Here is a 15,351-nt window from a genome sequence, read left to right on the forward strand (position 1 = left end):
GGGGAGGCCTCGGAACTGGGCTGCAGTGGGGGGAGAGAGGCGCAGAAGGTGTGCCTCCCCTGGGGCGCACGCTCACTGCGTCGGGAGCAATCAGCCGCCTCCCGGCGCAGCAAGCGCAGCGCTGTGGGGGGAAGTGCCCGCAAACGCGCAGATTCGGACCTGCCACGCCTGTGCGTTTGTGGGCACCGACACACCTCTCCCCTCCCCCCCCCGGTCCTCAGCCCAAAAAAGGTTGGGGACTACTGATTTAGAAGACTCTGGGATTTAGTGGAGTGGAGAAGCCCCTTAGAGTCCTTACTTACCTGTCAGTAAGGACCCAAAAGTGGGCTGTAAAAGCTCTGAAAATGGGTCCCATGCCAGCCCATGCTAATGGCTGTTACTTTCTCCTCTCCTCAACAATTTTTTTACTCTGTCTTGATTTCCTTCTCCCCCTGCACTGATATTAACAGAAGCATGTTGGTTGGTGGTGAACTAACAACTTCCAAAATGACTGCTGAGATTATGAAACATAGTCTTGCAGGATCTCTGTGGTATTTTTTTCTTAAAGAAACAAATTTCTGTGATCAGTTCCTTTTGTCACAATAGACACAGTCAATCATTAAGAAAGCATAATAAACAGGAAGCAATGAAAGACAAAAAAAGTTTTAAATTTTAATAATAATAATAATAATAATAATAATAATAATAATAATAATAATAATAATAATAATAATAATTCCTGGCAAATAGAAGGGGAAGGAGAAGGGGAAGAAATGGAGATAGTGACAGATTTTATTTTCCTGGGCTCCAAGATCACTGCAGATGGGGACTGCAGCAAAGAAATTAAAAGACGCTTGCTCCTGGGGAGGAAAGCTATGGCAAATCTAGACAGCATCCTAAAAAGCAGAGACATCACCCTGCCAACAAAAGTGCGTTTAGTCAAGGCTATGGTCTTCCCAGTTGCAATGTATGGCTGCGAAAGTTGGACCATAAGGAAGGCCGAGCGTCAAAGAATTGAGGCTTTTGAACTCTGGTGCTGGAGAAGACTCTTGCGAGTCCCTTGGACTGCAAGGCGAACAAACCAGTCAGTCCTAGAGGAGATCAGCCCTGCCTGCTCCTTAGAAGGCCAGATCCTGAAGATGAAACTCAAATACTTTGGCCACCTCATGAGAAGGAAGGACTCCCTGGAGAAGAGCCTAATGCTGGGAGAGATCGAGGGCAAAAGAAGAAGGGGACGACAGAGAATGAGGTGGATGGATGGAGTCACTGAAGCAGTAGGTGCAAACTTAAATGGACTCCGGGGAATGGTAGAGGACAGGAAGGCCTGGAGGATCATTGTCCATGGGGTCGCGATGGGTCGGACACGACTTCGCACATAACAACAACAAATAATAATAATAATAATAATAATAATAATAATAATAATGTTTTGAAACTTAAAAGCTTATGCTGCCAAAGTCTGGTACTGGACTCAAGTCTACCTGTTCTACTGCTGACTAACACAGGTACCCTTTTAAACTAAAAGTTTTCATAGTGTAATTCATGTTCCTGTATTCTTATGTCAGGTTTGCAGGGAATAACATTGTGGTGTAGAATTCAAAACAATGTTGCGGGGAATAGGGTGGTGGTGGGGAGACTTTTGATTCATTTTGATTATGCAATTACTAAAATGCTTTACACCTGCTTGTAAATAATTCCTTCATACTTGCAGTGTAATACCATATAGGTAGATGAGTATGATTATTCAGGATTGAGTGAAACACTATCAGCTTGTGTCGTAGTACTCTTTCATCTGTTTACTGTCTTGGTGTTTACAGCCATTATTGTTGCCTCAAATTTATGTATATCCTCCCAGAGATCTTTTCTATAGTGAAAAGTGATAGGGCTTAAAAATCCATAGTTACTATATCCCCTTAGGCTTTTGTCCTTCAGTAGTAAAGTATCTTTTCTATAGAAGTATATCCTTACAAAGAGGTTTGGCATCATGTCTGTTTAGTCTTTTAGCTCTGTTCCAAGAATTAGAAGTTACAAAGGCTTGACAGTGTTATTATTTCTGAACATGGTCAGATGTACGTATTATTTCACACAGCCAAATCAACTTGTAGTTAATGAGTTAAAGTGATATCAGACTGAGACTGAGCACTTTTTGTGTGTGCTCTGTTCTCTCCCTATCCTATTCCTGCTTATGCCTTGGAGTTTTCGTGAGGTAAATTTATTAATCTTTTTATATACCACCCCTCTTAGACTTGCTATCTTGGGGCAGTGAACAGTATATTCACATAATAAAAACAATAAATTTCAGTTTACAGTGAAACCAAACCAATACACTTTAAAATCATAATAAAACAGCTGTCAGCACCAACACTTATTACTGAGATAGATTGTTGGTAAGTTAAACAGCTATGGTATTAATTGATAGATGTTGAAGGAAAAGGGGGAGGGACATTTTTGATGTAATTATCTGGCTGACCTCAGTCATAGGCCTGGTTAAAGAGCTCCATCTTGTGGAACATAACAAGTTTGGTCAGGGCTCTGATCTCCTTGGGTTAGGAGCCAGAGCTGAGAAGACCCTGACTCTGGTTTAGGCCAGGCATCCTTAACTGGTTGGTAGTATTAGATCACAGTGCTATCAGTCAGATTTTCTACCTAATATTTTCAGTTTTAGTTGAAGTGTGTGTGGGGGGGGGGGGAATGGGACAAAATATTTATACATCCCATGGCCATTCCCAACCATGTCATTTTTTTCTTCCCCAGGCCTAAGGCTTCTGCTAAACCAACAGACTGCCCACCCGGATCCATATATAAAGGAATTCTAACCCTAAGTAGAGAACTTAACCATATGAAAATCCCTATTAATTTACCTAATTATAAGTAAAAAAATGTGAAAAAATATTTATACATCCCATGGCCTTTCCCAACCATGCCCGGGCTACTTTCCGAGGCCTGTCGCTTCCACTAAAATAAGAAGGGAAGTAGTAAAGATTATGGGAACAGGGTATCCAAGGATGAATCCAATATAAAAAGCATTAAGTAACTCACAATAAGTTGGCTCTAAAAACCTTTTTGTGTAGTTTCCTTTCTCTTATTTACAAGACTGCCTTACTTGTTGGATCATATGGTACATTTCTGCTTGGGGTGTGGTGCTGGTGTACACCTTTTCTTTAGGATCAGTTGTACCCCAGAATAGTGTGTCAGGGAGCATTTAGGGCTGTAGCAGGGGGAGGTAGAAAAGAAAATCCTGTTCTGCTCTGGGAGATCTCTTCTATTATAGTAATCTACCGGTATTCAACCGTATGTCTATAGTTCTATCACTGCCAGTGGAAGGTCTACATTGTTGTGGATTGTTGCTATTATCTGTCACTTAACTACCTATGTATATTGTATAAGTGGAGTTTAAAGAATTAACAGTGTCTCAAGAGTTTTAAACTTGATAATATTACTATTTATAAAGGTTCTGGGGTTGCATGCTTTTAACAGATTATATCAATTTCTCTATTTAATTAGACAAACTTGGAAGTAAGGACTAATAGATTCCATGTTGCCTTGGAAATCACATTGTTTTAAAACAGCACATGAGAATATCACTGCTGCTGAATAATATGAGACATATTTTGGGTCATTTACATTGTTCTATTGAAGTCTATACAGCTAATTGCCCAATTCAGATAGATTTGTGTTTTGTATATGTAAAGCTGTGTGTAGAACATATGCTGCTTAGTTGATGGACGTGATCAACTTTGATATTGCTGGTTCACTTGTTGAGAGAAAGGGTGTCTGAAAATCAGTCCATGAAGATCATATATATTCCTATTAGTACTATTTAAATATTTTCTTTTTGAGAAGCTGTCTTATTGTTCAGATTGTTCAGAAGAATGCTTTATACATGGTCGTCTGTCTCTTGATAAATATCACCCTTCCTAGATCAGCTGTATTTGAATCAGGTCCTATTTTCATTAGTAGAGCATGTTTTTAGTATTAGAATATCATTTTCATGTAACTTTTTGATCAAGAGTCCTTTTAATCTATCAGACTTTTACTTACAGGTGGAAGTTCTGTTCTCCTTTAGTATCAAAAATAGTCAGTTTATAAGAGTTTCATTTAAAAATATACCTAAAGTACATAAAATATAAAGATAGTTATCCTTTCCGATTATGGATAAATTTGCATAGTAATTTATTAATATATCAATTTATAGCCCACCTTTCTCACTGAGATTCAAGGTGGATAACAAAAGATAGAAAACAGTAATAAATGCAGATAATATACAGTTCAATTTTGCGTAGCTTTTCCTTGCTTAAAAGCATCTGATGTGTGTTGAACTTATTTCAATATTTTAAATGAAAAGAATTGTTAATTAACAAAAATTATCTTTTTCTTTTCTTTCAGACACCTGTACCTGAACACATAATTGCAAGCTTGAAAGTCTGAGAAAAATTGGAAACTTACTCTGTGAGCTTGAAGATAAATTTTCAGTGTATAAAGGCACTTTTAAGAATGAAAACTACACCCAGTTACGTTAGTGAATATAGAATAATGAGAAGAACACTATGATGGCGAAGAACAAAGAGCCTCGCCCTCCATCCTATGCTGTTAGTGTGGTCGGACTTTCTGGAACTGAAAAAGACAAGGGGAACTGTGGAGTTGGGAAGTCGTGTTTGTGCAATAGATTTGTGCGTTCAAAAGCAGATGAATATTACCCAGAACATACCTCTGTGCTTAGCACAATTGACTTTGGTGGACGAGTTGTTAATAATGATCACTTCTTATACTGGGGTGACGTAACAGAATGTGGAGAGGATGGAATAGATTGCAAAATTCATGTTATTGAACAGACTGAGTTTATTGATGATCAGACTTTTTTGCCTCATCGAAGTACGAATTTACAACTCTATATAAAACGTGCAGCTGCAACTAAATTGCAGTCAGCGGAAAAACTTATGTATATTTGCACAGATCAGCTTGGATTGGAGCAAGACTTTGAGCAAAAGCAAATGCCAGAAGGGAAGCTAAACATTGATGGATTTGTGTTGTGCATTGATGTAAGTCAAGGATGCAATAGGAAGTTTGATGATCAACTTAAGTTTGTGAATAACCTCTATATTCAGCTTTCAAAATCTAAAAAGCCTATAATAATAGCAGCGACTAAATGTGATGAATGTGTGGAACATTATTTACGAGAGGTTCAGGCATTTGCTTCAAATAAGAAGAACCTTCAGGTAGTTGAAACATCAGCTAGATTCAATGTCAATGTAGAGACATGTTTTACTGCATTGGTACAAATGATGGATAAAACCCGTGGTAAGCCTAAAATAATTCCCTATCTGGATGCGTATAAAACACAGAGACAACTTGTTGTTACTGCAACAGATAAATTTGAGAAACTTGTTCAGACTGTTAGAGACTACCATGCAACATGGAAAACTGTTAGTAATAAACTGAAAAACCATCCAGATTATGAAGAATACATTAATTTAGAGGGAACCAAAAAGGCCAAAAATACTTTCTCAAAACACATAGAACAGCTGAAACAAGAACATATAAGAAAACGAAGAGATGAATATATTAATACATTACCAAGAGCTTTTAATACCCTTTTGTCAAATCTTGAAGAGATAGAGCATTTGAACTGGCCTGAAGCTTTGAAATTAATGGAAAAAAGACCAGATTTCCAACAATGCTTTGTGGTGCTGGAAAAAACACCTTGGGATGAAACTGACCATATAGATAAAGTGAATGATAGGAGAATTCCATTTGACCTTTTGAGCACACTAGAAGCTGAAAAAGTCTATCAGAATCATGTACAACATCTAATATCAGAAAAGAGGAGAGTTGAAATGAAGGAGAAGTTCAAAAAAACACTTGAAAGAATACAGTTCATTTCTCCAGGGCAACCCTGGGAAGAAGTTATGTGTTTTGTAATGGAGGATGAGGCATTTAAATATATTACTGAGGCAGATAGCAGGGAAGTATACAGCAGGCATCAGCGTGAAATAGTTGAAAAAGCCAAAGAGGAATTTCAGGAAATGCTTTTTGAACATTCAGAATTGTTTTATGACTTGGATTTGAATGCAACACCTAGTTCTGATAAAATGAGTGAAATTAATGCAGTTCTGAGTGAAGAGCCTAGGTACAAAGCTTTACAGAAACTTGCTCCTGATCGAGAGTCTCTTCTCCTTAAACATATAGGATTTGTGTATCATCCCACTAAAGAAACATGTCTCAGTGGCCAAAACTGCATGGATGTTAAAGTGGAACAGCTACTAGCCAACAGTCTCTTACAACTGGACCATGGACGTTTAAATTTGTATCATGATAGTGCCAATATTGATAAAGTTAATCTTTTCATTTTGGGTAAAGATGGTCTTGCGCAAGAGCTGGCAAATGAGATTCGAACACAATCCACAGATGATGAGTATACTTTAGATGGAAAAATATATGAACTTGATCTTAGACCAGTTGATGCAAAGTCACCTTATCTTTTGAGTCAGTTATGGACTGCTGCCTTCAAACCACATGGATGTTTTTGTGTGTTTAATTCTATTGAATCACTCAATTTTATTGGTGAATGCATTGGTAAAATACGAACAGAGGCATCTCAAATAAGAAGAGACAAGTATATGGCCAGTCTTCCATTTACGCTAATATTAGCTAATCAAAGAGAGAGCGTCAGCAAGCATTTGCCCATTCTAAGACACCAAGGACAGCAGTTGGCAAACAAGTTGCAGTGTCCTTTTATAGATGTGCCTGCTGGTACCTACCCACGTAAATTTAATGAAGTTCAAATAAAGCAAGCTTTGAGGGGAGTTCTGGAAGCAGTTAAACACCATTTTGATGTTGTAAGCCCTGTTCCTATAATTAAAGATCTTTCAGAAGCAGATTTGAGAATTGTAATGTGTGCCATGTGCGGAGACCCATTCAGTGTGGATCTTATTCTTTCACCCTTCCTTGATTCTCATTCATGTAGTGCTGCTCAGGCTGGTCAAAATAACTCCCTAATGCTTGATAAAATTATTGGTGAAAAAAGGAGGCGAATACAGATTACAATATTATCATATCATTCTTCAATTGGTGTCAGAAAAGATGAACTTGTTCATGGATATATATTGGTTTACTCTGCTAAGCGGAAAGCATCAATGGGAATGCTTCGAGCATTTCTTTCAGAAGTACAAGATACTATTCCTGTCCAGTTGGTGGCTGTTACTGACAGTCAGGCAGATTTCTTTGAGAATGAAGCAATCAAAGAGTTAATGACAGAGGGGGAACACATAGCTACTGAAATTACTGCTAAATTTACAGCTTTATATTCTTTATCTCAGTATCACCGTCAGACTGAGGTTTTTACGCTATTCTTCAGTGATGTGTTGGAAAAGAAAAACATGATTGAAAATTCCTACGTATCTGATAGTACAAGAGAATCAACGCATACAAGTGAGGATGTTTTTTTGCATTCTCCCCAAAGGAGCTCTATTGCCTATAGTGGCTATCCAGATTCAGAAGATGATACTGAAGCTCCACCTCCTTACAGCCCAGGTGGAGATGACGTACAGCTACTATTACCAACACCCAGTGATCGTTCAAAATATCGTCTAGATTTGGAAGGTAATGAATATCCTGTGCATAGTACACCACTTAATTGTCATGATCATGAACGCAATCATAAAGTGCCTCCTCCCATAAAACCGAAGCCAATTGTACCCAAGACAAATGTGAAAAAACTGGATCCAAACCTGTTAAAAACAATTGAGGCAGGCATTGGTAAAAATCCAAGAAAATCTAGAATGCCTCTGGCACCAGCTGATGATGTAGATCAGTCTGATAATTATGCAGAACCTATAGACACTATTTTTAAGTTCAGAGGTATTACTGATGATATCTACGCAGTTCCAGATGATAGTCAGAATCGTATGATTAAAATTCAGAATTCATATGGTATAAATAATGTCCAAGGTGATGAAGAAAACGGATTTCCTGACAGGATTTCACGGACCCATGGAGAAAGGAGACCTTCAAAATACAAATATAAATCTAAAACATTGTTTAGCAAAGCCAAATCTTATTATAGGAGAGCACATTCAGATGCAAGTGATGATGAAGCATTTACAACATCTAAAACAAAAAGAAAAGGAAGACATCGTGGCAGTGAAGAAGATCCACTTTTGTCTCCTGTAGAAACGTGGAAAGGTGGCATAGATAACCCAGCAATTACATCAGATCAAGAGTTGGATGATAAAAAGATGAAGAAGAAAACTCAGAAAGTGAAGGAAGACAAGAAAGTAAGTGTTTACTGTTATTTTGTTCAGTCTTTTAAGTGGTTTTCCTGTACATAAGTGTTTACGTTGCCTTTTTTCACACCACATTGTTCAGCTATAGTGCAGGTTTGCTGTATATTTATTTCTTTGTTGGATTTATGAGCCACCAGTCTCCAAAGAGTTCTTGGAGCAGCTTGCAACAGATATAGATAAAAATCCTGATACAATAAAATGCTTATTAAAAGTCATAAAAGAGTATATACTAACAACTTGCTCCATCCTATAATCATCTTCAGCGGGCGTAAAATCACAACAGTTGAGAATCTGGCTATCGGTCAAATTTGGGTAGAGTGGCCTGGGCTGAGGGCCTGGCAAGGAACTAAGCAGGAAGGCCCATTCAGATAGAAAAGATGGTGATGTATTTCAAATAGTATTCACAATGATGATGATTAGTGGCAAAGGTAACACCTAAAACTGTTGCTGAGGTAGAACCACTATATAGTTTTATTTATTTACTAGCAGTAGAGCCCGCTGTCCAAAAAATACAGCGGGCCCTAGGGGAGGGTTTGCTTCCCCTCCCCCCCATGTAGGGAAACGCTCTCCAGGCCCAGGGGCTTGGAAGGCGTTTTAAGGCGGCATTGCAGTTTTAAAATGCTCTCAGAGCCCCGGAGAAGGCGATCCGAGCCTTCCGCGGGGCTCAGAGCGTTTTAAGGCGGCATTGCAGTTTTAAAATGCTCTCAGAGCCCCGGAGAAGGCGATCCGAGCCTTCCGCGGGGCTCAGAGAGCGTTTTAAGGCGGCATTGCAGTTTTAAAATGCTCTCCGAGCCCCGGGGAAGCCGATCCGCGCCTTCTCCGGGGCTTGGGGAGAGTTTTAAGGGCTGGGGGCCAGGGAGCCTACCTTCATTCTCGGCGGCCAGCAAAGTAATGGCCGCCGTGGAGTGAAGGAAAGCTCTGGTGGTGGGTGGGGCGGGTTGGGAGGAGCTTCGCGCCTCCCAATTGGTTGTTGGCCGGGCAAGCAGCCAATCAGCAGCCATGCTGCGCGCGGCTGCTGATTGGCAGCTTGGGGATTGACTGATCAGTGGAGGGGAAGGGGCCTAGCGGCACCCTTCCTCATCCCGGACAGGGCCCGCCTTCGGGGCCCTTACTCTTTTATTTAGCCCGTGGCGCCGCGGGGCTGTTTAAAGATAGTTTGACTTCATAGCTGATAGTGGTCAGTTTTAAACAGTGCATTGGGAGGTACATGATTTAATACCTGATTTGGTTTGCATGTGTTTTATTTCATTTAATATATAAATAGCTATGTAGTTCAGGCATAAGGTTTAAGGTTTTTTTCTTGCATCAAGCAATTGTATTGTGGAAATTAAGAGATGGATTTCTTCAAAAGTTTTATATTCCTACTAATATAGGCAGTGACTGGTTTTCTGTTGACACATCTACCCTTTTCAGATGTGTCAGGACAATTTTACTGATTCACCCTGTTTGTGTAAGTCTCTTCCAAATTCTCACAACAAACTTCAGGTTTTGCTTATAGGCGAGGAAAAGATTTGCATGCCATTACATGCAAGTCTCTGTTTTGAAGAGTCTGAGAACTTAAAGCACAAATTAATTTGCAGTAAGATATTCTCTCTGCTATGCTAGGTCACATAGGAAGTCATCTAACTCCGTTGTGTTGATATTAAAATGGTTGCTGCATAATTATTGCAAAACCCCTGTAAGGCAGGTTGGTGTTGTAGGTTGAAATGTAGAGCCCTTGTGAATTGAGATAGAGGTGAGATTTGTTCCTGGGACTTGCTTAGTAGTTTAGTTTCTTAATCACTGCACTATGTCTCTATTATCCTGGCATCAGCCAATCATAAGCATGGCTTAAAATTCATATATATTTTCATCTAGTACATCCTCACAGAAACAATGGATATTTGGAAACAACCAAATTTTTACAAATGGATATATGTAAAGGGGTGTTTCTGCACAGAGGAAAGTTCTTGCTTGCCTCTCTTACTATTCAGTACTGCTTTTAGCAGCAGTGATTGTAGAACTTTTACAGTGGAAGGTACATGTCTAATAAGTAGTCTTGCACAGTACAAATTGATTGTCAGGTTTCATATATTTTCCTGGTGTGAGGGCCTTGGTAGTTGGCTTGAAAAGGAAGCAATTTCTTACAGACTGGCAAAAGTTGCATTTACTGTTCTGATCACACCCCATAGAGTCCCTGTGTTAGTGCTTTATTTTATAGTAGTAGTTCCTGTAAATTTAAAACGTTTTTATGCCACTTTTCCATCCAAATAGGCTGCGTAAGGCAGCATACATTAGAACAGGGGTAGTCAAACTGCGGCCCTCCAGATGTCCATGGACTACAATTCCCAGGAGCCCCCTGCCAGCGTTTGCTAGCAGGGGGCTCCTGGGAATTGTAGTCCATGGACATCTGGAGGGCTGCAGTTTGACTACCCCTGCATTAGAATATCATTTAAAATATTATCAGTTAATTTAAGATAATATATCAGATAATTTAATAAACATATGGGCAACCAATATGCCTTAGGCACCAATAACAGCTATTGATGGTGTGGCAAATAATTGGAGATTTGCTGCAGTATGTAAAATTCACAATCAGTATGCTTCTTGATACGCTATGCAGAATGAAAGATACAAGAATGTAATCTCTTAACAGTTAAATTAGTTTTGAAAAGCAGTTAACCTTTTCAACAATTATAAGCTGCTTGCAGACTTGTTTCAGCTAAGTACTGAAAGACATTCCAGGAGTCTGGTCAGTGGAGGCCCAACAAATATAGATCTGATTTGGTCCTGCCATTAATACATTCCAAATCTTTGCTTCTCATAATGTAGGCCTTGTGTCTAAGTCACTAAATCTTTGTCACCAAACTGATTTCAAGCTTCTAAGTATCTGAACCTGTTTTAAAAGTATATGGTGATAGAAATAATATGGCCCCATAGTATTGTATCTTACAAGGCAGTGTTCTATCACCATTTTAACTTGATATGCAGAAATGATGAAAAACTACTAAGATTTTGGGTTGCTTGTCCAAGCCCCTTACTTACCTCAGAAAGCCATTTCAGCTCTGCAGAAAACTATACATCAGGGGATTGTTGGCAAAGACTTATCAGTAATTGGATATAGCATTGGTAGCATTCCTGCTACTCTTTTGATGAAGATGCGATCTGGATGCCAAACCAGACCCTGCTGAAGTAGATCTGGTTGAATCGGCAAAGACCAATGGGGAACCCTTTGCCATAGACCAATGGGAACCCTTTGTAAAGTATGGCGGTAAACTACGGTCTTCTGACTAAATATCAGCTCCTAAGATGATAGAAAAGAGAGGACTAAAGTCAAGCGTAGTTAGAAGAGAGATTTTAAAAAGGTAAGAAAGAATAAAGAAGCACACTCTAGCCAACTGCTTTCCCTAAGGCAGGTGGGAAAACTGGAGCCAGGGTGATTCCGCCTGGAAGGAGGAAGTTGAATAAATAAGATTAGTTTCTTCCCTCCCCAGCAACAGGCAAGCGTTACCCAGCGTGGATACCCTCCCCTCAGAGGAAGAATACGTGTATGTTTTGTCCATTTGTAAATCGGGGGTGGGTGGATATAACCACAAATATTTAAAATTACCAAAAGTAAAAAAAAAACAAAACTGAATTAACCTAGTTCTCTTTATAGGTCATATCATAGATGAGTATAAAAGCCCACATCATATCATCCATAGTAATTCTTTGGCTAAAATTATTGTGTCAAATGTTTCCAGTGGCTTTTGTTGATTTTCTTCTCTATATATACCATGTAAAGGAATCTCAGGCTATATATGCTTGTATTCAGAATGGTGTGAATGGAGAGGAGAATGTACTTGGGCTCAGTTCTGCTTGCAAAAATACTGGTGCAATGGCTTCAGCAATTCACTACCCTTTAATATGATTCATGATGATGGTGATGAAGTAATAGTATGCAGTGAAAAAGTACAACAGATGAATCACACGATTCCTTCAATTTTCAAAGTTTTTAAAAAACATGCTGTGTTTTGCTCATCTGGAAAAAATAGTAGGGGCAGTCACTTTCACTTTGTGCAAGCTGTTAGGAATAATTCTAGTGCTTTCTCTTGTGAAAGGACTATTGCACACATGGAAATAGTAAATGGGATCCAATCCATGGGCTTTAAATTTTTTATAAGTATTAGTTCAATAAAAGTAAGTACCACATAAATCTTTGAATTATTTGATTGTAACACTTGAATCCCATTTGATTTATATTTTCTTAATCAAACATGCCTATTTCAGTACAGGACATTACTGAAAAATGGAAATTGACATATGCTCCTTTTAAAATTGTTTTAATACCAAGTTCAAATAAATATCCCAAATTGATCACATTCTGTTTAGAGCACTGGGCAGGAGGTAGAGAAGGTTGTAGTTGGTGGAGTAGGTAAATACTGGTATTGCTGCTGTGGGGGAAATTAAAGGAACAAAGCCAGATGGGTTGTTAACAAGGTTGCAGTACCTTTCTTCTTTTGCAAGCTACGCTTATGCTCCCCTCCTGGGAGAGGAGGTGGTGAGGGCAGAAGCAACCAGGAGGAGAATATGGTGACAACTCTGCTGCAGTTTTTACCTTCTTTCCCAAAATCCCAGCTGGTAGATCCTATGCGCACTCCCACAAGTGGTTTTGCATATTCTGCCTCATACTGCTCAATAGTTGTTTACTCCTGGAATTGCTGTAGCAAATATATTTTAAAATAATTGTAACTACTGAAATGATTGGTTGCTATTTTATATTTCATTTTTGGACATTCATTGGGGCTTCCTTCTACAGCCCAGTAAAGTCTGCTATTGGTGTTGTGGGACTGATGTGGACCAATAGCTACATGGGATGGAAGAGGGAGAAATAATTATCCTGTCAACAGAATTCTACTTATGCAAGAGATAGGAGGGAGTTACTTTGCCCCCTATCCACTGCAGCCTCCTGAACCATTTGGCAGTTACTCCAAGTTGATCATATGACTCCAGGAATAAACTTTTCCAGGTCTGCAGTGAGTGCAGGAAATGAGGGTGGGATAGAACTGTGAAACCTGATGGATCATTGGATTCAGTTTATCTGTACAATTTTGGAAATAAAACAAAAATGAAAAAATAGTTTATACTGATTACAAGCCACTGTACCTTCCTTAGTCAGGAAGCTTCCCTGCATTTGAGAGAGATATATAAAAAAACTTATTTTGGTGTTTTCGGTTGTATATTACAGACTGACATTCTTGGCTGTTTCATTGTAGCAAAAAAAGAAAACTAAGACATTCAATCCACCAACTCGTAGAAATTGGGAGAGTAATTACTTTGGGATGCCCCTACAGGATTTGGTTACACCTGACAAGCCTATACCACTCTTTGTTGAGAAGTGTGTGGAGTTCATTGAAAATACAGGTAGGAAACAAGTTGAGTTTCAACAACATTTGACTTTTTCCTTGATTAGTTTTCCTGCATTTTTCATTTATCACTTTACAGTGTATGTTAATACAGAACTACTAGGTTAAGATGACTGCTGAAATTAGTTAGCTACCAAAAAAGAGAGAGAAATCAGCTTAAACTAACTTATTTTTGGGAAAGGCTGGAATGTTTGACTTTGTTTAAATGTAAACAGCCACTTGCTGCTTTACTTGCACTTGGTAAATTCTGGCAGAAAACTGGGATATGGAGATTTATATGAAGCAGATTTGTTTTATTCAGATTGATATCTGTATCAGTTTCCTGGTCTTTACTCTTCCTCATTTTGTTGCTATTCTTATTATTATATTTTATTTTAATATTATTATTGGATTTATTGCCTGCCACTCCTGGACTACCTGGCTCGTGACGGGTTCTTTGTTACAGCCAGTGTGTTGTTGTTGTTGTTAGGTGCGAAGTCGTGTCCGACCCATCGCGACCCCGTGGACAATGATCCTCCAGGCCTTCCTGTCTTCTACCATTCCCCGGAGTCCATTTAAGTTTGCACCTACTGCTTCAGGGGCTCCATCCAGCCACCTCATTCTCTGTTGTCCCCTTCTTCTTTTGCCCTCGATTGTTCCCAGCATTAGGCTCTTCTCCAGGGAGTCCTTCCTCCTCATGAGGTGGCCAAAGTATTTGAGTTTCATCTTCAGGATCTGGCCTTCTAAGGAGCAGTCAGGGCTGATCTCCTCTAGGACTGACCGGTTTGTTCGCCTTGCAGTCCAAGGGACTCGCAAGAGTCTTCTCCAGCACCAGAGTTCAAAAGCCTCAGCTCTTTGACGCTCGGCCTTCCTTATGTGTTGTAGTGTTGGACTAATACCGGAATGAGGTTCAGCCACGTAACTAATTAACAGTGCAATCCTAATGCAGTGTTACTCCAGATAGTGTTACATCCTAGACTAGGGTCACTTACAGTGCAATCCTAAACAGTTACTCTATTTTATTTGAATTTTTTAACAGATGACCCAAAGTAGCTTACCAAAAATCCCTCGCAAACAGAATTAGACAAAACAGCAACAAGAAAATTTGGTACAACTTCAGGACTGGTCTTTGATCCAGCTGTACTGTTTCACTCAAGGCCACATTAATTGCAAGACAACCACATCTGTCTCCAAATTCATTGAAGAAATTTGGCTCTTGTAATTTTGTTATTCTATACAAATCTGTATCAGAATAGTAAGATTTCATTAAAAAACTGTTAGAATACTTGGAACAAAACTTATATGTGAAAATAGATTTTTACAAGTTATCCGTTTTCCAAGTTATCACATTCAGAGATGTGGAATAGTATAGCCAGATCTTGGATGGGCCAGTACTTGGATGGGAGACTGCCAAGGGAGACTTTGTAAAGAAGGCAATGATATACCAACTCTGCTTAGTTGCTTGCTTTGAAAATCTTATTGGGGCACTGCAAGTTGGCTACAATTTTTATGGCACTTTACACGCATATCCAGTTATTGAAGGTGCAAAATGTTCAGCATTTCTACAGAAATTGCCAAGAAAAGTCAAATATTATCAAATTGCTTGGTAAACATTCCCCCCAAGTGTTCTGATATGCCTGGATTAATTTTGTAGCTGTAGCTTCCTTTCATTCATTACAAAGTGTCTACCCATGCCTTCATAGACAAACCCTGGTTCATACTATACT

General features: G+C 39.1%; 1 protein-coding gene across 2 annotated transcripts in view; it reads left to right on the forward strand.

The window, feature by feature from the left end:
* The window catches only part of ARHGAP5 (Rho GTPase activating protein 5), a 60,697-nt gene that overhangs the window by 15,857 nt on the left and 29,489 nt on the right, over window positions 1-15,351 (forward strand). For both annotated transcript variants that reach the window (XM_077323046.1, XM_077323045.1), the window contains 2 exons: window positions 4,366-8,252; window positions 13,496-13,643. In XM_077323046.1, the coding sequence (XP_077179161.1) occupies window positions 4,527-8,252; window positions 13,496-13,643 (3,874 nt within the window). In that variant the 5' untranslated portion in view covers window positions 4,366-4,526. The remainder of the gene's footprint in view (window positions 1-4,365; window positions 8,253-13,495; window positions 13,644-15,351) is intronic.

The sequence above is a fragment of the Paroedura picta genome, chromosome 2 (genome assembly GCF_049243985.1).
Source record: "Paroedura picta isolate Pp20150507F chromosome 2, Ppicta_v3.0, whole genome shotgun sequence".
In the NCBI taxonomy this organism is placed as follows: domain Eukaryota; kingdom Metazoa; phylum Chordata; class Lepidosauria; order Squamata; family Gekkonidae; genus Paroedura; species Paroedura picta.